Source organism: Cajanus cajan, chromosome 10 (genome assembly GCF_000230855.2).
Source record: "Cajanus cajan strain Asha chromosome 10, NIPB_CcT2T_4, whole genome shotgun sequence".
NCBI classification, from domain to species: domain Eukaryota; kingdom Viridiplantae; phylum Streptophyta; class Magnoliopsida; order Fabales; family Fabaceae; genus Cajanus; species Cajanus cajan.
This window is the reverse complement of record NC_138526.1, coordinates 32,816,907-32,841,300: the sequence shown is the minus strand read 5'-3', so window position 1 is coordinate 32,841,300 and position 24,394 is coordinate 32,816,907. Positions and strand designations below refer to the sequence as shown.

Genomic DNA, 24,394 nt, shown 5'->3' with positions numbered 1-24,394 from the left:
AATAATTATTATTTAATTAAAAGCACTTACAATTATTAAAAGTTTCTAAAATATTTTCTAAAACTCATTTAATTAATCAAAATATCCTTTTTAATAATTTTAGAAAATCTAAGATATAACATCAACAATCAATAATTTGGTTGTTATGTCAATATTATGTTGACAACATTTTTTTTCCTATATTTGGAATGATATAAATTTTATTGAAATTTATAAGTATGAAATATATGAAATAAATACTTTTTTTAATAAAGACCAGACCATGTGATTCAATTAATATCACATGGATTGATCTTTGATCCATTGACTTAATATTTTAAACGATTTGATGACTAATTCGATTTTAAAACATTGGTCACATTCCCTAAAATTTCAAAAATGTACAATTAATATATTTAAATTAAAAAAATTTACCAAATAAAAAATTTATTGCGTAATAAATTAAGGTATTATGACAAATTAGACTATTAAGAAAATAATTGATATTATATAGTTTAACAATATACATTTTAATTTAGAAATAATTGATTTATAGACATGACAAATTATAATGATTAGGTTATTAACAATGTAGTTGTAAAAAAAAGTTATTATAAATATACAAATTTAAAAATAACTAGGAAACCTGATAGGAAGCGGGCTGGACTGAAGCGTAAAACAAAGTTGTTAGAGTGGACCCGAGACTTTTTAATGCAATAAATATTTGGATTTTTATGTGTTGGGCCTTATGTAAAGCCCATATTAGTCTTGTTATATTGTTCAGACTTCTTTTGGAAATGGCATGATGAATTTGGATTGCAATTCTTGTTTAGCATTCCCTTAGGTTTTGGTTTCTTTCTATCTAGTAGCGTAACAATTGGTGCTTTCATCTAGTCTTCATGCCTCCCCTATCTTCCAAAGACCCTGACCCTAAACCTCATAAGGATGAGGAAGATCCCATTTCCATTCTCACTGCACAGGTAGCTTCCTTACAATCCCAATTTGATTCTCAATCGCAATTACATGCCACCAATCACGAAACCCTCACCTCCATTTTATCTGTTGTTTTAACTCAATTACCACAACTTTCAACTTCTGGCCCTACCCCACCCACCCATTGTCCCTCATCTTCGTCTAATCTTACCCAGCCTGTTCAGTTACCCTCATCGACTTTGCACTCTACACTTCCATCCACAATTACATCAAGCATGTCATCTCCGACTTCTATACCTATTGCCATCCCTGGTCCAGGTTACCTACCCCCACCTAATTTTGTACCCCCACAGATGCATTTTGCTAGTCCTCCTTTGGGGTTATCTATACGCCCTCCAAAATTGCAGCTTAGTGAGTTTACTGGATCCGAGCCTGTTGATTGGTTATTTCAGGCTGATTAATATTTCTTGTTTTATCAAGTTCCTTGGGAGCAACGTGTTTCCATTGCAGGTTTTTATATGCGGGGGGAATCCCTGAGTTGGTTTAAATGGATGCATGGTAACCAACAATTGCGCGATTGGTCACACTTTGCTAATGCTTTGCAGTTGCGTTTTGGGCCGTCAATCTATGCCAATCATGAGCAAGATCTGTATAAGTTACGTTAGGTGGGTTCTGTTGCGGACTATCAGGCTGCTTTTGAAAAATTGTCTAATCAGGTTTATGGTTTATCTTCAACATCCTTACTGAATTGTTTCATATCGGGGTTAAGCACTGCCATCAAACGTGAACTGGCTATTTTACAACCGCAATCTATTACTCAAGCCATGGGGTTAGCAAAATTAATTGAGGATAAATTGCAAGATTCTAAACCTCGTTTCTCTTGTTACCAAACTTCATCCAATTCACCTTCTACAATTTCCAACTCACCCACCCTAATACAATCACATAAGCCTACTCCTCCAACCACTCCCTTACCCACTTCCTCCCCTATACCAATAAAAAAATTGTCCCCACAACAGCTCCATGAACAGCGTGCCGCTGGTTTGTGTTTTCATTGTGACGAAAAAAAATTTTTTGGCCATAAATGTGCTACTCCAAAGTTTTTGCTGTTATTGGATGATGAAGATTCTTCTATTCCCATTCATGAGGAACCTGGAAATGTTGAGGAAATCATAGAGGATTCCATCCCCTCTGACCCCGGCATTCATTTTCAATTATCTACCTATGCTCTTACAGGTCAACTAACATCCCAGAATCTGAAGTTTCAAGGTGAAGTTCATGGCCACAAGATTCATATCCTCATTGACACCGACAGCACGCACAACATTGTGCAACCTCGCGTTGCTAAGTTCTTGAATTTGGTTACTGTAATACCCATTTTTATTATTATTATTAATTATCAATGGCATTTTCGTAAATTTTATAAAGGTATAGGGGTATTCTTGTAATTTTATTACTGATGGCATTTTCGCAATTTTAAAAAAATTTAAGGGGTGTTTTGGTAACTTGGAACGGGCCGTTCCAAAAGCAAAACGGGCCGTTCCAAGCTTAAAAATTATACTAAATTTTTTTAGTGAGAACGGGCCCAGAACGGGCCGTTCCAACTAGGAGAACGGGCCGTTCTGACTTTGGAACGGGCCATTCTGGAGGGAGAACGGGTCGTTCCAGAAGGAGAACGGGCCGTTCTGGATGAGTCTCGGAACGGGCCGTTCTGATTTTAGAACGGGCCGTTCTGCTTTTTGGGAACGGCCGTTCCGATTTTGGAACGGGCCGTTCCAGTTTAAAAATTTGCGTACATTTGAAAGATTCGGAACGGGCCGTTCCGAATTCAATACGGGCCGTTCCGGGTGACTCTGGTTGCCTATAAATAGGGGCCAGGGGGGGTGAAAAAAAAATATACTGAGAAAAGAGAATCCTAGAGAGAGAAAGAGGAGAGAGAGAGAAAGAAAAAGAGGGGAGGAGAAAAGAAAAGAGGAGAGAGAAAGAGGAATCCAGTAGAGGAGGTTCTGCTAGGGGAGAGAAAAGAGGAGAGAAGAGGAGATTCTGCCCGAGTTTCGGCCCTTGCTTAAGGAGAGAGGTGGAGGTTCTGCCCGAGTTTCGGTTCTTGTTTAAGGAGAGAGGAGGAGATTCTGCCCGAGTTTCAGTTCAGGTTTATCCAAGTAAGGGTAGTGCTTATAAAATTAATCTAGTATATATGAGCATGATAGGAATAGTATAATTTTAATATGCTATTTTATGTGGAGATTTTCATTTCATATAGTATAATTTGGATCAATTGATGGTTGTTTTGGATATTTATATTATTATTATATTGACAAATTGGCATGGTTATGGTTATGTTTAATTATGGAATATGCTATGTATGTGGTTTGGAAAAGTAAATAGGACTTAAAGGAGTAAGGTTATGGTATGGATTAGATCTCTTGGTGAGATCAGGATATAATCTTTGGAAAAATATGAAATTTGGGAATCCCATGGTGAGGATTCCAATGTGGAACTTTTCCAAAGGTTATATGATAAACCACTTCAGATGTTAGGTGGATCCTGAAGTACTCCTCTAAGTATTCTATTTGCTACCGGTATGGGGGCAAGGCCGAGTCATACCGATGGATGAAGTGGCCATGATCACCAGGGTTACGTGACGACGTAATCCAACTGTATATTTTCCATGAGAGGTTAGGTGTGGGATATGGGTTGCTGACATGTTTCACCGTATCAACACTTGGTTTGGATGGTGTTGAGGCCAACATTTGGTTTGGATGTGTTGGTTACATCATGGATTATACAGTGGTGTGACTTTGTTTTGGATATGGAATCTGTATACATATGGTATGGATTGTATACATTGGTTATGGATTATTTTATTATCATAAAATATGTATATATTGGCATGGACGTGTATACATTATATTTTGGGTTGGTCTATATTTAGAATGGAAAATGACTTGTTGGTCTGGATAAATACTGTGGATAAATATTTGTTTAATGATATTTTATTATGATATACTATGGTTGGTTTTATATGTGCTAACCCTTGTGTTTCCATGTGGTTTGGACTGTGATGATCTCACTATGTGGGGGAGCAGATCAGGTGTGAGGCCTTGGGATAGCAAGGAGTCTTTTGGGGTAGCTGCTTTGAGAAGTGGCTAGACGTAGAGCTTGACCAGCACCTAGGGTGTCTAACTTATATTTCATGATGTTACTATTGGATTACTGTATAATTTTACCAAGAATGACTCTGATATAATTATGTTTGATATTATGAAATAATTTTTTCACTCTATCGTAGCTGGCTTTTGCTCTATTTTCTTTATTTTATATTATTTTATTTTGGCTGGTTATTAATGTGACGACCTAGGGTGGGTCGTTACAATTTTGGTATCAGAGCTGGTCGAGTCTCTTTAGGGTTTGTGGGAAATGGTCTTATTATGTTTCTGTTGAGTGGAAATAGATTTTTTTTTTGAAAGGAATTTCTTATGTGTTTTAGTGTAAACTCATGGGTTCCTTGATCTTTTATCTTTATTAGGATGGTTGGTAGGGGAAACCATTCTCATCCTTCTTCAGGTGTAGATGAGCGGCAGATTGCTCAGGCTATGGAGCTAATTGCTGCTGCTATTGGACAACAGAATACTTTGTTGGCTCAGATGGAGACCAACCGGGCTGCAGCTGAAGCAGCTAGGACTGAAGTATCTGATGAATATAGGGGCTTGTCAGAGTTCAGAAAAGGGAATCCTCCTCAATTTACAGGTGTTAATGGACCTGAAATTGCTGATCAATGGATTGAAGAGATGGAGAAAATCTTTATGGTGATGCATTGTCCTGAGGAAAGGAAGCTAGTTTATGCTGTTTATATGTTGGTGGGTGAGGCTAGTTTCTGGTGGAAAGGTGCTCAAGCTATGATGGAAGCTAGAGGGGAGGTGATAAATTGGGAAAATTTCAAAAAGGTATTCCTAGAGAAATATTTTCCAGATAGCGCCAGATATGCTAAGGAAGCTGAATTTTTGAGATTGCAACAAGGAAATATGTCAGTACAAGAGTATGTGGTCAAGTTTGAACACTTGGCTAGGTATTATTCTCAAGCTATCACTGAAGCCTGGAGATGCAGGAAGTTTAGTGAGGGTCTAAGATTTGAGCTGAAAAAGACTATTGTCCCTATGGGGATTGTGGAATTCCCAGTTCTAGTTGAAAAGGCAAAAATAGTTGAGAGATTTGAAGGAGGAAATAGAGTGGCAAAGGGTCTAGAGGGATCATCTGGATTTGGGAGGGGGAAACATCCTCAAAAGAGACCATCTCAGTTTCAAATTGGAAATGCTAATAAGAAACCGATGGGGACTACTACCACAAGAGATGTTCAGAGTATTAGATGTTATATCTGTGGAGGCCCACATATGATGAAGGACTGTCCTACAAAGAACTATACGTGTTTTAAATGTGGCAAGGTGGGTCACATGGCTAAAGATTGCATTGTCAAAAATATTCCAGCTAGAGAGAACCAGAAAGTGGATCGGCCTACTGCAGCAGGTCGTGTCTTTGCTTTAACAGGTGCTGAAGCTGAAACGACATCTGAGCTGGTAAAAGGAAAGGGCAAAGCTGATGGTAATGATATTTCTATTTTATTTGATTCTGGTGCTTCACATTCTTTTATTTCTTATGAATGCGTGGCAAGGTTAAATTTAGTTGTGAGTTCTTTGTGTGTGGATCTAGTTGTTTCTACCCCAGCTTCAGGGTCTGTTTTGACTTCTGAGGTTTGTTTGAGATGTCCAGTGGAGGTGGAAGGGCGTTGTTATAAAGTGAATTTATTTTGTTTACCTCTATCCGATTTGGATGTGATTTTAGGGATGGATTGGCTTTCTGCCAATAGGATTTTGATAGATTGTTCAGAGAAGAAATTAATCTTTCCTACTGATGAACAGGAGAGATTTATTTCTAATAGACAGGTAGATGGATTGTTGAAGGATGGAGCTCTTGGGTTTATGATCTTATCTTTTATTAGTGTAGAGAATGAAAAGTTGTTGAATAGTATTGATGTTGTTAGAGAATTTCCAGAGGTTTTTCCGGATGATGTTCCGGGATTACCACCAAAGCGAGAGTTAGAGTTTAGTATTGATCTTATACCAGGGGCGGGACCAGTGTCCATTTCTCCTTATAGAATGGCACCAACGGAGTTATCTGAATTGAAGAAGCAGGTTGAAGAACTTTTGGAGAAGCAGATGATCAGACCTAGTGTATCTCCGTGGGGAGCACCAGTGTTATTGGTAAAGAAGAAGGATGGTGGTGTGAGGTTATGTGTGGATTACAGGCAGTTAAATAAATTGACAATCAAGAATAAATATCCATTGCCAAGAATAGATGATTTGATGGATCAGTTAAGGGGAGCTACTAGTTTCTCCAAGATTGATTTGAGATCTGGATATCACCAAATTCGGGTAAAGGAAGAGGACATACCAAAGACTGCTTTCAGGACTCGGTATGGCCATTATGAGTATGTTGTCATGCCTTTTGGAGTGACGAATGCTCCAGCTATTTTCATGGATTATATGAACAGGATTTTCAGACCCTTTCTGGATAAGTTTGTGGTGGTGTTCATTGATGATATTCTGGTTTATTCTAAATCTATGGAAGAACATAGAGAACATCTGAGGATAGTTTTGCAGGTATTGAAGGAGAAACAATTATTTGCAAAGTTGTCAAAATGTGAGTTTTGGTTATCTGAAGTTAAGTTCTTGGGTCATGTGATTTCTGCACAAGGAATTGCAGTTGATCCTACTAAGGTGGAAGCGATTTTGAGGTGGGAGCGTCCAAAATCAGTTACTGAAATTAGAGGTTTTGTGGGATTGGCTGGCTATTATAGAAGATTCATAGAAGGATTTTCTAAAATAGTTATGCCTTTGACACAGCTGACCAGGAAGGATCATCCTTTTATATGGACGGAGGAGTGTGAAAGGAGTTTTCAAGAGTTAAAGGAAAAGTTGACTTCGTCTCCAGTGTTGATTCTGCCAGATCCTAATAAATCTTTTGAGGTTTATTGTGATGCATCTCATCAAGGTTTAGGATGTGTTCTTATGCAAGATAGACAGGTTGTGGCTTATGCATCTAGGCAGTTAAAGACTCATGAACGAAATTATCCTACGCATGATCTAGAGTTGGCTGCGGTGGTTTTTGCTTTGAAGATTTGGAGACATTATCTCTATGGAGCAAAGTTTGATGTGTTTAGTGATCATAAGAGTTTGAAATATTTGTTTGATCAGAAAGAGTTAAATATGAGGCAAAGGAGGTGGATTGAGTTTTTGAAAGATTATGACTTTCAGTTAATGTACCATCCAGGTAAAACAAATGTGGTGGCAGATGCTTTGAGTAGAAAATCTCTTCATATGTCTTACCTGATGGTTAAAGAGATGGAGTTAGTAGAGAAATTCAGGGATATGAATCTTAATGTTGTGATTGCCTCAGATTTTATTAGTTGTGGTATGACTACCATTACTAGTGATTTCTTGGAGATGGTGAAACAAAAACAAGTTCAGGATATGAGATTGAATAAGGTTAGAGAGTTGTTGGGTTCTGAGAAAGCTGAAGGATTTGAACAAGATATGGATGGAATCTTGAGGTACAAGGGTAGAATTTGTATTCCACAAGATAAAGAGTTGAAGAAGTTGATACTTGAGGAAGGTCATAAAAGTAAGTTGAGTGTACATCCGGGTATGACAAAAATGTATCAAGATTTGAAGAAAATGTTCTGGTGGAATGGTATGAAGAGGGAGATAGCTGAGTATGTTGCATCTTGCATTGTGTGTCAAAAAGCTAAAGTAGAACATCAAAAACCAGGAGGTTTGTTACAAATGATGGAAGTGCCAGAATGGAAATGGGATAGTATAACCATGGATTTTGTTGTTGGATTACCAAGATCTGCTAAGAATTGTGATTCTATTTGGGTGATCGTGGATAGATTAACTAAGTGTGCTCATTTCCTTCCAATGAATATAAAGTGGTCCTTGGAAAAGTTAACTCAATTGTATATTAAGGAGATTGTTAGATTACATGGTGTACCCTCCAGTATCATCTCTGATAGGGATCCTCGTTTTACATCCCGATTTTGGCAAAGTTTGCATCAAGCGTTAGGGACTAAGTTGAGGCTCAGTTCTGCTTATCACCCACAAACTGATGGGCAATCTGAGAGGACTATCCAATCTTTGGAGGACTTGTTGAGAGCTTGTATTTTGGATCATCTAGGGAATTGGGAAGAGATGTTGCCTTTGGTCGAGTTCACTTATAATAACAGTTTTCATGCAAGTATAGGAATGGCACCATTTGAGGCTCTGTATGGGAGGAAATGTCGAACACCTTTGTGTTGGTTTAAAGAGGGAGAATCAGTGATGGTGGGGCCAGAGATCATCTTACAGACTACTGAAAAGGTGAAACAAATTCAGGAAAGAATGAGAGCTGCTCAGAGTCGGCAAAAGTCTTATGCAGACAAAAGGAGGAAACTTTTGGAGTTTTCAGAAGGAGAACATGTGTTTTTGAAAGTAACTCCTACCACAGGTGTGGGAAGAGCTATCAAAGCTAAGAAGTTGAATCCTAAGTTTATTGGGCCGTATCAAATTCTCAAGAGGATTGGACCAGTGGCATATCAGATTGCATTACCTCCATTCCTTTCTAATCTGCATGATGTGTTCCATGTTTCACAACTGAGGAAATATATTCACGATCCAAATCATGTATTGGAATCAGAGGCAGTACAAGTTAAGGAGAATTTAACTTTTGAGAAACAGCCAGTTTCAGTGGCAGATAAGAAAGTTAAACAGTTGCGAGGTAAATCTATCAATTTGGTGAAAGTTATTTGGGATGAGATTACTAATGAAGCTACTTGGGAGTTGGAGGAAAGGATGAAGGATCAATACCCATATCTCTTTTAGAGTAAGTGAATTTTCGAGGACGAAAATTTTTGTTGTTGGAGAGAATTGTAATACCCATTTTTTTTATTATTATTAATTATCAATGGCATTTTCGTAAATTTTATAAAGGTATAGGGGTATTCTTGTAATTTTATTACTGATGGCATTTTCGCAATTTTAAAAAAATTTAAGGGGTGTTTTGGTAACTTGGAACGGGCCGTTCCAAAAGCAAAACGGGCCGTTCCAAGCTTAAAAATTATACTAAATTTTTTTAGTGAGAACGGGCCCAGAACGGGCCGTTCCAACTAGGAGAACGGGTCGTTCCGGAAGGAGAACGGGCCGTTCTGGATGAGTCTCGGAACGGGCCGTTCTGATTTTAGAACGGGCCGTTCTGCTTTTTGGGAACGGCCGTTCCGATTTTGGAACGGGCCGTTCCAGTTTAAAAATTTGCGTACATTTGAAAGATTCGGAACGGGCCGTTCCGAATTCAATACGGGCCGTTCCGGGTGACTCTGGTTGCCTATAAATAGGGGCCAGGGGGGTGAAAAAAAAATATACTGAGAAAAGAGAATCCTAGAGAGAGAAAGAGGAGAGAGAGAGAAAGAAAAAGAGGGGAGGAGAAAAGAAAAGAGGAGAGAGAAAGAGGAATCTAGTAGAGGAGGTTCTGCTAGGGGAGAGAAAAGAGGAGAGAAGAGGAGATTCTGCCCGAGTTTCGGCCCTTGCTTAAGGAGAGAGGTGGAGGTTCTGCCCGAGTTTCGGTTCTTGTTTAAGGAGAGAGGAGGAGATTCTGCCCGAGTTTCAGTTCAGGTTTATCCAAGTAAGGGTAGTGCTTATAAAATTAATCTAGTATATATGAGCATGATAGGAATAGTATAATTTTAATATGCTATTTTATGTGGAGATTTTCATTTCATATAGTATAATTTGGATCAATTGATGGTTGTTTTGGATATTTATATTATTATTATATTGACAAATTGGCATGGTTATGGTTATGTTTAATTATGGAATATGCTATGTATGTGGTTTGGAAAAGTAAATAGGACTTAAAGGAGTAAGGTTATGGTATGGATTAGATCTTTTGGTGAGATCAGGATATAATCTTTGGAAAAATATGAAATTTGGGAATCCCATGGTGAGGATTCCAATGTGGAACTTTTCCAAAGGTTATATGATAAACCACTTCAGATGTTAGGTGGATTCTGAAGTACTCCTCTAAGTATTCTATTTGCTACCGGTATGGGGGCAAGGCCGAGTCATACCGATGGATGAAGTGGCCATGATCACCAGGGTTACGTGACGACGTAATCCAACTGTATATTTTCCATGAGAGGTTAGGTGTGGGATATGGGTTGCTGACATGTTTCACCGTATCAACACTTGGTTTGGATGGTGTTGAGGCCAACATTTGGTTTGGATGTGTTGGTTACATCATGGATTATACAGTGGTGTGACTTTGTTTTGGATATGGAATCTGTATACATATGGTATGGATTGTATACATTGGTTATGGATTATTTTATTATCATAAAATATGTATATATTGGCATGGACGTGTATACATTATATTTTGGGTTGGTCTATATTTAGAATGGAAAATGACTTGTTGGTCTGGATAAATGCTGTGGATAAATATTTGTTTAATGATATTTTATTATGATATACTATGGTTGGTTTTATATGTGCTAACCCTTGTGTTTCCATGTGGTTTGGACTGTGATGATCTCACTATGTGGGGGAGCAGATCAGGTGTGAGGCCTTGGGATAGCAAGGAGTCTTTTGGGGTAGCTGCTTTGAGAAGTGGCTAGACGTAGAGCTTGACCAGCACCTAGGGTGTCTAACTTATATTTCATGATGTTACTATTGGATTACTGTATAATTTTACCAAGAATGACTCTGATATAATTATGTTTGATATTATGAAATAATTTTTTCACTCTATCGTAGCTGGCTTTTGCTCTATTTTCTTTATTTTATATTATTTTATTTTGGCTGGTTATTAATGTGACGACCTAGGGTGGGTCGTTACAGTTACTATTCCTACAACTCCATTCAAAGTTATGGTTGGAAATGGAGAACATATTTCTTGTTCTCATGTTTGCCCTTCAGTACCTATTATGATTCAAACACATGAGTTTGCTGTTTCACTGTATGTTTTACCCATTGAAGGTGTTGATATAGTTTTGGGCCTGTCCTGGTTGCGGACCCTAGGCCTGGTAACTGCTGATTTTTCCATTCCTTCATTCTCCTTTACCCACCAAAACCAACAACTCACCATCATTGGAGACTCTACCAGTCTCAGCCCCGCCTCATTTCACCAATTTTGTGCTCTGGTTCATCAACAATCAATATCCCAATTCCATTTGTTATCTATCTCCTCCGTTTCCACCTTGACAGATTCTACGACCTTGGACCATCCTCACCCCGACATTTCCCACTTACTCCACTCCTACGCCTCTGTGTTTGCCAAACCTTCCGGTTTACCACCTACTCGACCTCATGATCATCATATTCCCCTCACCCCTAACTCTAATCCTGTTAATGTTAAACCCTACCGTTATCCTCATTATCAAAAAGACATTATGACTCAACTTATTTCAGACATGCTCACAGATGGGATCATTCAACCCAGCAATAGCCCATTTTCCTCCCCAGTCCTACTTATTAAAAATAAAGATGGCACTTGGAATTTTTGCGTTGATTACAAAGCTCTTAATGCATTGACCATTAAAGATAGATTTCCTATCCCAACTATTGATGAGCTACTGGATGAGTTAGGCCATGCTAAGGTGTTTACTAAGCTCGACTTGCAATTTGGGTATCATCAAATTCGTCTCTACCCACCAGATATTCCAAAAATAGCTTTTAGAACATTTGACGGCCACTATGAATTTTTAGTAATGCCATTTGGTCTGTCAAATGCTCCTTCCACTTTTCAGTCGGCCATGAATGATTTACTTAGACCATTTTTACGAAAATTTGTTTTAGTCTTTTTTGATGATATATTGGTCTATAGTGAATCATTTACGGTCCATTTATTTCACTTACGTTCTGTTTTGCAGTTACTATCAGAAAATCATTATCAGGCCAAATTATCTAAGTGTGTTTTTGGAGTGCAGTCTGTTGCTTACCTAGGTCACATTATCACTGGGACAGGGGTCCTCCCTGACCCTGAGAAGATCAAGGCCATTCAAGACTGGCCCGTGCCACACAAGTTAACTGCTTTGCGTGGATTTTTGGGGCTTACTGGGTTTTACCGGTGATTTATTCGCAGTTATGCATCGTTAGCCTCTCCTCTCACCGACCTCCTAAAGGCTATTATATACAAATGGAATGAGGCATCCCAAAAGGCTTTTACAGAGCTTAAACAACAAATCACAAATAGTCCTACTCTAATTCTTCCAGATTTCAACCAAGCCTTTGTCCTCGAAACTGATGCTTCAGCCGTCGCCATCAGTGTCGTATTATCCCAAAACCATCATCCAGTGGCGTTTTTTAGCAAGAAGTTGGGGAAGAAAATGCAAACAGAATCAGTTTACGTGAGAGAAATGTATGCTATTATTGAATCAGTAAAGAAATGGAGACAGTACCTTTTGGGACGAAAGTTTAAGATAATCATGGATCAGCAGAGTCTCCAACATTTGCTCACTCAAGATCTACACACACCAGAACAACAGCGTTGGCTATACAAGTTACTTGGTTTTGATTTTGAGGTTCTGTATAGGCCTGGCAGACATAACCTTGCTGCTGATGCATTGTCCTGACCTCCACCTCCATTTTCGAATGTGATGTTGTTGGCCATTTCCTCGGTCATTCCTTAATACCTCCAACAATGGCGCGAGTATTTTACACAGGACGAGGCAGGCAAAGATTTAGTTAAACGGTGTTTGGAGTCAACCGACAACAGTGATATCTACAGAGTTCAAAATCACTTACTCTATTTTCATCATCGTTTATATGTGCCTGACCACGCTGATTGTCGAACAAGGCTTATGGAGGAATTCCATAGTTCTCCAATGGCAGGACACTCCGGATACAAGCCCACCTTGTATCGTCTAGCAGCTTCATTTTACTGGCCGACCATGGCTAAAGACCTTCAAGAGTTTGTCCGTAGATGCACAGTTTGTCAGCACATGAAGAGCCCTACACAGAAACAGATGGGGTTACTCTAACCTTTAGCTATACCTCACAAAATTTGGGAAGATCTTAGTATGAATTTCATTACCTGTCTCCCGTGTTCTCATGGTTATACTGTCATTTGGGTTGTGTGTGACCGTTTAAGCAAGGCGGCTCATTTTGTTGCCATGCCCACTCACTTCAACGCCAACCAGCTAGCCCACCGCTTTATGCAGGAAATTTTTCGACTTCATGGTTTCCCTCGCTCTATTGTATCCGATAGAGATCCTATTTCTTTGAGCACTTTCTGGAAGACCCTCTTCAAAGCTGGTGGGACTAAACTTTGCTTTAGCTCTGCATACCATCCACAAACAGATGGCCAAACCGAGGTGACCAATCGTACATTGCAAGGTTTTCTCCGCTGTTTTGTAGCTGACAATCCACGTTCGTGGTTTGCTTATCTTCACTTAGCGGAGCTCTGGTATAATACGACCTTCCATTCAAGCATCCGGACTTCGCCGTTTCATGTTATGTATGGGCGCCGTCCGCCTACCACGGTGGATTTCCTTACAGACAACCACTCTTCGCCATCGGTGGCTGAGCTCCTACATCTTCACCAGCAAGTGTTATCTGACATCAAACATGCCTTGCAGGCAACAAGACAAAGAATGAAAACGATGGCTGACCAAAAGCGGAGGGATCATACCTTTATCGAAGGGGATTGGGTGCTGCTGCGACTCCAGCCGTACCGCCAAGGCTCTGTTTGCCACCGTAAAGGTCAGAAGTTGGCTCGTCGATTTTATGGGCCGTTTCAAGTCCGTCATCGAATCGGAACTGTGGCTTATGAGTTAGATCTACCGACGACTTCGTGACTCCACCCCGTGTTCCACGTTTCTTGATTGAAACCATATGTGGGTGACGATCCGATGCTCCATCACACACCTTTGCCATTAGATAAAGAGATTGGATTTCAGGGGGAGAACAACGTTGATGATACGATATCTCCTCCATTTCTAGTTCGTTCAAATGAATTCAAAGAGGGGACCCCTTCATTTACATGGACTTCTCACATTCCGTCTTCCAATACACTTGCCACGCGTACTTAAACTCTTCCCAAGACAACCTCGTCTGTGGCACTTTCTAATGACTCACGTGTTGTTGTTACCACGTGTTTGCCTCACCCGTGCATTGTGGGAGCACCATTAGATGCATCACAAGGAAACACAAATGCATCACCCGCAGCCACGTCCGCGTCAATCCATGGCTCTACCCAAGCAACCAATCACGGGGTTCCTATGACTGACCTTGAAGACAAGGTCCACGTTGGGCCGGAGAGTAATGATAGGAAACAGGCTGGATTGAAGCGTAAAACAAAGTTGCCAGAATGGACCCGAGACTTCTTAATGCAATAAATATTTGGATTTTCATGTGTTGAGCCTTATGTAAAGCCCATATTAGTCTTGTTATATTGTTCAGACTTCTTTTGAAAATGGCATGATGAATTTGGATTGCAATTCTTGTTTAGCATTCCTTAGATTTTGATTTCTTTCTATCCAGTAGCCTAACACAACCCAATTTGGTCGTGTAAATATTATTCATATCTTTTGCAAATTCACACGGAACATCTATTCTATTCAATTATTTAAAAAATATTATCAAATGTGCGTCATTTCTTTAGCTGATTTTAACAAATCGCCCCAGTATATTATATATAATGTAAAATAATTTATATTTGATAAAAATTAATTTAGAAATTTTATTTGATTTATTCAAATAAACTTATTAAATCGAATAATGATATTGAATTGTATTCTAGGATATATATTATAAGTATTTAATAATTATTTTTTATATGAAATAATATTTAATTAAATATAACTGAATTATAATATTTTATGAAAATGATATTCAATTAAATAAAATAAATTTTATTTGATTCATCCAAAATAAACTTGTTGAATTGTAATATTAAAATTAGATGATTTTAATATTTATCGTAATATATAAAATGGAAAGACAAGAACATTAGAATTTTTAAAAATACATGTTTTATTCTGTATAGTAAATCCAAAAGTCTAAATAAACAGAGAAACTTATAAAAATATATAGATTTTTTTTATTTTCCAAAAATAAACTTATTTAATCAACTTTATTACAGATAACATGTGTATTTGGATTGGTAAAACTATATTTACAAATAGAGAAATTTTATAAAAAAATAAATATACAAATATATATTTTGATTTCTCTAAAATAAACTTATTTAACCAACTATATTATAAATAACAACTATTTTTTTATAAAAATAAATATAAATGAAATACAAAAATACATTATAAAAATTATTCATCATTTATTTTTATTATTAATAGTAAGGATTCGATACCAATATAATATATAAATGTAAATGTTTTTAATATTTATTGTAGCAAAAAAGGAATAATATGCATTCTTATTTAAAATATATACTATGTAAAATAATTTAGATTTGGACTAAATTAATATACAAATTTTATTTAATTTATTTAAATAAACTTATTTAATCAAATAATGATACTGAATTGTATTTAAAATTTGTATTATAAATATCTTATAATTGATTTTTTTACATAAATAATATTCAATTAAATATAACTGAATTGTGATATTTAAATTAGATGATTTTAATATTATTATAATAAAATGAAAAAAAAAACGAAGATAAATTTTTTAAAATATATTTTTTAGTTTGTATAATAATTCCAAATATAAAAATAAATTGAGAAAATTTATAAAAAAACATATAATTAAATTATTTGATTTTATTTTAAAATAAACTTATCTAATCAACTACATTATAGATAATATCTGCATTAGATTGGTAATACTATATTGACAAATATATTTTAAGAACTTGTACTAATAATATGTAATTTTTTTCATAGTAACAATAACATTCACTTAAACACCAACATGTAAGCATCATTTTTTTATATTGTTATATATAGTCTACTTTATTTTCAATTATTGATTCAATGTTCAACGGATAAACATATCTCCATTAGTAGTAGATTTACAACATATAATTTTTTATTATGAGTTTTAATATATTTATCTATTATTTTAAAATTTTATAAAACTAAAAATTATTGAACATTTAGATAATAATTATAACAAATAAGTATATTAAATTGAAATATCCACTACAAAACAAATAACAATTTGACATAAATATAAGTATATAAGTATAACTGGTAAATTAAACTCTGTATATCCTTTAAATACTTTTTAGAATAAATTTGTTTAAAACAATCATAAATATTTTTTTTAAGCATTCTTTATTCTTAGCTACCTTAATTTTGTAATTTCAGACACCTAATTTTATTTAGGTAACAAAAACTAATTTAAATCTCTGTATCCAACAAAAAAAACATTGCGTCATGGTCCAAAATCTAGCCCAAACAAATTCTCCACCGTTATCCTCTATAAATAAAGCCCATTAACAGCCCAAAATAATTCCAAGCCCAATATCCACTGGCCCACTTGATTCTGAACGCAAAGGAAAAACCTAGCTACTCCGAATCCATAAATAAGAAGAGGACGCCACGAAGCAAGATTTGTTCGAGCTTCAATTTACCGGAGAGGAACGTGCTTTGCTCGAGCAAAATTCGTCACTCTAGTTGCACTGTGCATCACTCGGAACCAATCGGTAATCTTTTATTTGTTTCTATCTTTTTTAAATTGTTTTATCTCTGTCAATTCGTATCGAACACTTTTTTTTAATGCGTTTTTCCTTTGAAGTCATTGTGTTTTGAAGGAAAAGTTAGGTTTGTGTTGAGATCAATGGATTTGTTAGTGATTGTAATTCGAGTTTTCTGGTGGTTTGTTTCAATTGTGAGGTATAAATTATAAATTATGTCAATTAGCGTCTTGTGAAAGTGTCCTTTGGATAGGGTTTAGCTCTTAGAGGTGTGGTAATGATTCGTTGCGGGGGTCTGTATGTATGTTATGTGAGGGATTTGGGTATGAGTCCCAGAGATGGGTGCTGTAAAGAGTGTCAATTTTTGACAGTAAGGTTTCAGTAATAGTGTTTAGATGCTGCAGAAAATAAAATGATGATGACAATATTTTTTTAATTATGCAATAGGTCTTAACAGCGTAAGACATCTAAAGAGTGTCAATACGCTTATAACCCAAGCATAAGAAAAATTCTAGATAATTCAATGCATAATTCTAATCTAATATAAAACCCTAGATAAAGATAAAGATACTGATAACATGATTCTCTATTCTGCATTACTTACTTTCCAGTGGTAGAACTGCATTCTGCATCTTTTCCCTAATATATATTTTTCTGAATTAAAGCTATGGGATGATATGGTTGCTGCTTTAGTTGATAGCTTTGTCCACAGATGCACCCTTTTTTTATTTATTAGTTTTGATTTTTGAAGTTTTGATTGGCCATTTGATGTTATCTCTGTGATTTTCAGTTTTTGGTTGCCATGACCTGCCTTTTCCCTCTCTACACTTTTTTTAAAAAAAATTTATTTATTTTTATTTCAACATTTTTATACTACAAATGATTCTGCCTTCTGAAGATTTACCTAAGAAACTGCTGCTAATTGACGTGGTATCCATATGCTGGTAGGTTTGGGTTAGTGGTGGAGAGTTAGTACTATGTAGTATGAGTTGTTAACAATGGGGCTTATATGCCTGGTATGGAGGTTATGGATGAATATGAAAAGAATGTTATTAATTGCTATGCAATTTAGTCTAAGGATTCTTATAAAACATTTTGTATGTATTATATTTTTCTTTCCTAGCATGTGCAATTCCCAATGGTACTATTTAAACTATTTCTCAAACTCAATTTCATTAACATATTTGTTATTTATTATGCGGCTCATTCTATATCTAAAATGCCTTTTGGTAATGGGAGTTGGAATAGGTAAGATTTAGACTATGATGATATCTTCTTCGGTCAGTGAAACCAAATAGATAATATGGTAGATTTAGTATAGCTTATTAAATTTTTTTTATGATGGTTTTGTCAGAAATTTAATATAATGATCAATTCTTTTGTTGCTCATTGTGTTAATTGCTGTTGGTAATTGAAATTATGAAATGGGTTAAGGGTGAATGGAGAAATATATTGATTGTCTATTTTGAAACTTTAATTTTGTTTAAAAAAACTCATCTTTACTCTTACTCTCAAGCTTAAGTTTTTCAACTAGCAATCTTCTTTTGCAAAAATTGTGTTTGGAAAAGTTAGTACATGTATATTATCTATTTCTCAAGCTTTCTATACTTCTAGGGTTTTACTGCCTAAACTGAAAGTTGAATAATCTATTTATAAATGTTTCAAATCTGTGCACCACCCTTTTCTTATATTAGAAAATTATAAAAAAAAAATGGAGAATGGTAATAATGAATCTGTGAAGCATACACATTATACCTGATGAGGCATCATGATATGATAAGACAATAGAGAATTAGATTTCTGTCTTGTATGCCTATATACATTAATTTACAAAAAAAAGAAAAGTGATTGTAGATTTTGATGCAAGTTTTTTCTTGTCCTGTGATATGTAAATGCAGATAGTTTAGTTGTTAAGTCATAAATCAGTTTCATCCCTTGAGTTTCTATTCAAAGCAGTCAAAATGTCGCGGAAGGGTTTGATGGAACAAGATCTGAGTAAGTTGGATGTTACAAAATTGCATCCACTTTCTCCAGAAGTCATATCACGTCAGGCTACTATTAATATCGGTAATATTTTATCCCATGTTTTATGATTTATTTATATCAATTTTGTTATATTCATATTAGAACTTGGAATTTAATTAAAATGCACTGACAATGTAAAAGTTTTTTACACTATTATCCTATTATAGATTACCTTATATTGTAAAACTGTTGACTTTTGTAATTATTATTTTTGATGTCATACTAGTGTGATATCTAATTAGTTGACAGTGTAAAAATCATTACATTGATAGTGTATTAAAATTAAACTCTAGAACTGTATAATTATTTTATTGAAAATATTATGTAACCTTTTCCATTTGTCACTGTTGATACTGATGTAATGAATTACACTCTAACAGGTACTATAGGTCATGTGGCACATGGCAAGTCAACAGTTGTGAAAGCAATATCAGGCGTGCAGGTATTCTTTTTTCTCAAAATTTTTCTTTACTTCTTTTGGGCTGTAGAGGTGAGGGTGTAGGTGTTTAACTTATGTTTGTTTGGATAAATTTATCTACAAGCACTTATAGGAGAAGAAAAATTAGAAGAAAAATTAAATAAGTTTCTCCAATTTTTTTTTAAACTTTATGTTTAAACTAATTTTAGTTTATGGAGAAACTTATTTTATTTTTAATTCTTTTGAAAGTGTTTTGGAGAAACTTATTCAAACAGACCTTATTTAAATATTTTATTCAATCTAATAAGTAGATGGTTTCATGCAACTTGTGAAATCCAGCTAGTGGGTTATAAATTGTATATTTAGGACTTAGGTTCTCTTGATTAACTCTGGTGATGGAAGCCTTTTTCTAAGTAGTAGTTATCTTATTCTCTAGTGGCTATATTGTTTGAGAAAATTTAGATAAATTTTCTATGCTACTATTTTTTTCTCCATTTTCTATTTTAAAAGAAAGGGTTACACATAAGTATGACATATTTTATTTTTAATACACATTTTCTTTTAGCAAAAGGATTTTTAAACTGTTGACATGTGTTGTATCCATGAATGTTATGTAGACTGTCCGTTTCAAAAATGAGTTGGAGCGTAACATTACAATCAAGCTTGGCTATGCAAATGCAAAAATATACAAGTGTGAAGATGAACGGTGTTCTAGGCCTATGTGCTACAAGTGGGTATTTTCGCATTTGTCAATATGATCAGGTTATTTTAACTTTTGGTGAGCTGATCAATTTTTTTTTTCTACAGGGCTTATGGAAGTGGAAAGGAAGATAACCCTATGTGTGATGTGCCAGGGTTTGAAAACTCTAAGATGAAATTGCTGAGACATGTTTCATTTGTGGATTGCCCAGTAATGTCCTGAACTTACATTTGTTATCTAGGGCTGTTTTACGCATATTTTGTTACATTTTAGATATAATAATGACTTTACTTTCATATGCCTGTACATCTGGTTAGTTATAGGGCCATTTTTTTTTTAAATAGAAAAATGTTTTTTAAAAAAATGATTCTTAAAATAAACAATTTTTTAAAAAACAGGAAGGAGTTGCGTTTTTGATATAAAAAGAAAACTGTTTTATTTTAAAAAATGTTTAGACAAATAAATCAAAACCATTATATTAATACATATTTACTTTTATAAAATATACATAATCTCTCCTCTCCTTGTCACATTTGCTCCCAATTTAAATGGCAAGAAGATATGGGTATTGTGTGCATATATGCATGATATATGCATGAATATACACATTGAAAATTTCTTCGGTGTTCCTGAGCATGAGATATCCCTTGTTCTGTACCAATAAATATATATTCTCTCAGCTATGTTAGTCTTTACTGTCTGTGATTACACTTAGGGTATTTAGCCCAGCTTTTTTATTTAAATATTACTTTTAAATTAATGCTGAAAATAAGAACTTAAAATTAGAAGCTGCTTGTCAACTTTGTGTTTTTTAACTCGAGCTCTTTGTAAGTTAAAAGTTTAGTAAAATATTTCACATGTTATTTAAGATTTGTTCTCTTGTCCAATAAAATAGCATATTTACAAGTGATAATAAAAATATTAAAATATAGGCATTTAAAACTTTTAATTTTTGAATATGTCAAAAATTACTTTAATTGATAGTTTTATTTAATGATAATTTGCAAATAATATATAATATTTATCAAAGATATTTAATCTGATTGCCTCAGCACAACACACACTAACCAATTTATAATATTATATATTTATCAAAGCTACTCATTTTAGTATTTTTTCTTTTAAAAGCTATTGAAGTATTTTTATATGAAGAGTTTTTGACCCAATTTCTCTATCTAAGGAAAAGTAAAAAATAAGTTGGACCAAACACACTCATATAATGCTATAGAAGTTGTATACATTCAATGGTATTAAGTAAGAAAAATATGAAGCTCTAGGATCATGATATTTACTGGTTCAAAATACTGAACAAAAATTGTGTTTATTGAATAAAGATGAATGTGACCATACAATAAAGTACAGTATATGAAATCCTTGTGCATAAGAGTACATTGATATGACTCATCTAGGAAAATGACAGAAAATTAGTTATAAAGTAGTTTGGATATGTGCAAGGAAAGTAACTCAAAGTACTAGTAAGGAAAGTAGATTGCATGCTTTTTAGTTATGTGAAAAGGGGTAGAGGGAGACCAAGGAGTCAAAGACATTGAAGAAATTATTAAGAGGGATCTTGTGGTGAATAATATCCTTGCGGATTTGATATTTAACATAGCCCAACAGGATCATGAGATATAGGTAACTGATCTTACCTAATGGGGAAAAATTATTATTGTTATGGTATTGATAGAAAACTATTACATTAGGGGGTAACCCGTGTTAATCCTTCTTTCTCTTATTTATAGCTGATCCTTGCACATCTCTAACTAGCTGATTGACTAACTATTCCAACCAGTGGGCCTACTTAATGGAGCACCCAAGATTTTCTCACGTATTTTTTGCTTTTACTCTTTTATGTATGATGTGGCATTAAAATATTTCTATGGGTATCCTTTTTATAAGTCAGGTAATTACAGGTCTTGAATCAAATGCTAAATCATTTAATATATGTTTTGTTTGTTTGCTTTTACATCTGTATGATATTTATTTTTACTGTTCCAATTTCTCTAGGGACATGATATTCTCATGGCTACAATGCTTAATGGAGCAGCTATCATGGATGGAGCTTTGCTACTCATAGCTGCCAATGAAAGCTGCCCACAACCACAAACCTCTGAGCATTTAGCTGCTGTGGAAATTATGCGTCTACAGCACATAATAATCCTTCAGAATAAGGTAGACTTGATTCAAGAAAATGTGGCAATCAATCAGCATGAAGCAATTTCAAAGTTTATACAAGTAAGTTTTCTTTAGAGTGATTTCTTTTACACAAGTTAAATTTTTTTTCATTAACTTACAAAATAATTGTTCCCTTTTGTGACTTGCCAGGGAACTGTTGCTGATGGTGCACCAGTAGTGCCTATTTCAGCACAGTTGAAGTATAATATTGATGTTGTGTGTGAGTATATTGTGAAGAAGATTCCAATTCCTGAAAGGAACTTTATTTCTCCACCTAATATGATAGTAATTCGGTCATTTGATGTCAATAAGCCTGGTTTTGAGGTTGATGAGATAAAAGGAGGTGTGGCTGGTGGAAGCATCCTCAGGGTAAGCCTTCTGGTCAATTCCCCATATATCATGTTTGATTTGCACCGACTTGCAGAAATTATTATCCCCATTAGTGTTTTCAATGCATAATTTTTAAAATGTTTAATCTATGCTATAATTTCAAAAGTGATATTATAAATAATGCCAAGCTCTATATTATGAACACTAGACAAGTGCCATGTTTTGTTTCATATTTGCATTGTTTTTTCTTTTGGAATCTTTGTCTATAATTTTCCAATATTCCTTGGAATACCATTTTATTTCCAAACTAAAATAAGGGAATCAACTTTGGTATTGTTGTGGGTAAATCTATTGAATTTGTTATGATAAATTTTCAAGTGGCTTAAAGACCATGTACATTCTAGGCTGAGTCTTGGGATCAAATGTATTGATCTGTTCTTTTCAGACTCATCTAACAATTTGTTCATTACAGGGTGTTTTGAAGGTCAATCAATTCATTGAAGTTCGACCTGGAATTGTTGTTAAAGATGAGAGTGGAAATATCAGATGCACACCTATATACTCGAGAATAGTTTCATTGTATGCTGAACAAAATGAGCTTCAATTTGCTGTGCCTGGAGGCCTAATTGGTGTTGGGACAACAATGGATCCCACTTTGACACGTGCTGATAGGTTGGTAGGTCAAGTTCTAGGAGAGGTTGGATCACTGCCTGAGGTTTTTGTTGAACTTGAGGTAGGTGGCTACGTAACCTATGTCTAATTATCCATTTATACCAACCTGCCATGAATTGAATGAGTTATCAATCAACTTTACTAATTTTGTTATTCATGAGATGAGTGAGGACTGTGAATAAAGATCTTACTTTATATAATATCTTCATTCATTTCTTTTGCTTGCAAAAAATCTGGGGGCATTTGGTCAGTGGTGTGCACTACTCTAAACTCTACATGTTTCCTAATTCAGTCTCATGTGTCAACTTTTATTTTGTCACAACTCATGAAAGATGGAAATTCAGTTCTGCCTCTCCCTGTTGGTCTTGCAGGTTAACTTTTTCTTGCTTCGACGGCTTCTTGGTGTCCGGACAAAAGGCTCAGAGAGACAGGGAAAGGTATCTAAGCTTGCCAAAGGAGAGATGTTAATGTTGAACATAGGATCAATGTCAACGGGGGCTAGAGTTATTGCTGTGAAGAATGATTTGGCGAAGTTACAACTTACTTCCCCTGTGTGCACCAGCAAGGGTGAGAAGATTGCACTTAGTCGACGTGTGGAGAAGCATTGGCGTCTTATTGGGTGGGGCCAAATTCAAGCAGGAATCACTCTTGATGTCCCTCCTGCTCCCCATTTGAGTTGAATACAGATAAGAGACAGACCAGAAGTAAAAGATCAGTTATTATAAAAATCTGAGATGAATCTAGATATGTGGGAAGGGAGACACTTGTTGGGAACCATTTTTGTGAGGTGGAGAAGAAAACGTTTTGATTGTTGTCTATTTTTGTTTTCACATCGTTATTGGTTTATTTTCCCCACTGTACCTATTATTGAAGTTGTGTATCTTATGCTGATTGAGTTCAGGCTGGGAGTGAGCATCTCAGCAAGCACTTGTTTCAATCCATGCCATCTTACCAATATGCATTATTGGTTTGGTGTGTACCATGAAGCATTTTGTTTTGCGGTGGTTAAATATTTTCTTAAGCACTTTCTTAGAAGAAAATAAAAAATGTGAAAATAATAAAATTTTTCAGGAGTTAAAATTAAGTAAATTTGTAAAAGTTTTATAGTAGTAACATCTTTAGAAGTTTAACTTTTTAATTTATGAAGTTTATGTTTATAAAGAGCTTAATTTTCTTATTATTTTTTAAAGATTTTCATAGAAATGATCTATATTTATATCGAATCATTGATTGAAAATACTGAGCTTTAATAATCGATAATGGATTTATGATTATTATTATCTCAAAACTGTTCCTGTAATTAAATTGATGTTTTGTTGATGCTGTGAGCCTGAGACATATACTTCTAGATTGAGAATTCTAAACTGAGGGAAATCATGTATAATTTTTTTTTATAGAAATTTTTTTTTAAGAAATGCTTATAAAGGAATTTAATTATTGACAATACTTGAAAGGTTATATCCAAAATCCATATACGT

The 24,394-nt window shown here is 35.0% G+C and overlaps 2 protein-coding genes across 3 annotated transcripts; both read left to right on the top strand.

Moving 5' to 3' along the window:
- Positions 1–878: 878 nt before the first annotated feature.
- LOC145952440 (uncharacterized) lies at positions 879–12,565 on the top strand. The gene is made up of 5 exons (XM_083064803.1): positions 879–1,346; positions 1,578–1,953; positions 2,038–2,181; positions 10,911–12,015; positions 12,076–12,565. Exons 1-5 carry the CDS (start codon positions 879–881, stop codon positions 12,563–12,565), a joined length of 2,583 nt encoding a protein of 860 aa, XP_082920929.1.
- Positions 12,566–16,445: 3,880 nt separating this feature from the next.
- Positions 16,446–23,926, top strand: LOC109813608 (eukaryotic translation initiation factor 2 subunit gamma). Of its 2 annotated transcripts, none has more exons than XM_020377826.3 (9): positions 16,446–16,605; positions 18,495–18,663; positions 19,002–19,063; positions 19,657–19,769; positions 19,847–19,949; positions 21,747–21,974; positions 22,065–22,283; positions 22,717–22,977; positions 23,288–23,926. In XM_020377826.3, exons 2-9 carry the CDS (start codon positions 18,558–18,560, stop codon positions 23,594–23,596), a joined length of 1,401 nt encoding a protein of 466 aa, XP_020233415.1. In that variant the 5' UTR covers positions 16,446–16,605; positions 18,495–18,557; the 3' UTR covers positions 23,597–23,926. The 2 variants fall into 2 exon arrangements, with proteins under 2 accessions (XP_020233415.1, XP_020233416.1); XM_020377827.3 differs by having other exon boundaries at positions 16,494–16,605; positions 18,553–18,663.
- Positions 23,927–24,394: the final 468 nt, after the last annotated feature.

Bases quoted from the DNA above. Each gene is read 5' to 3' on its own strand.
- LOC145952440 (XM_083064803.1), top strand. From the start codon at position 879: ATGCCTCCCCTATCTTCCAAAGACCCTGACCCTAAACCTCATAAGGAT. The intron at 2,182-10,910 runs GTGAAGTTCATG...TTTGCCCTTCAG, and splicing joins CCAGAATCTGAAGTTTCAAG to TACCTATTATGATTCAAACA. The intron at 12,016-12,075 runs GTTAACTGCTTT...ATTTATTCGCAG, and splicing joins GACTGGCCCGTGCCACACAA to TTATGCATCGTTAGCCTCTC.
- LOC109813608 (XM_020377826.3), top strand. From the start codon at position 18,558: ATGTCGCGGAAGGGTTTGATGGAACAAGATCTGAGTAAGTTGGATGTT. The intron at 19,770-19,846 runs GTGGGTATTTTC...TTTTTTCTACAG, and splicing joins TCTAGGCCTATGTGCTACAA to GGCTTATGGAAGTGGAAAGG. The intron at 22,284-22,716 runs GTAAGCCTTCTG...TGTTCATTACAG, and splicing joins CTGGTGGAAGCATCCTCAGG to GGTGTTTTGAAGGTCAATCA.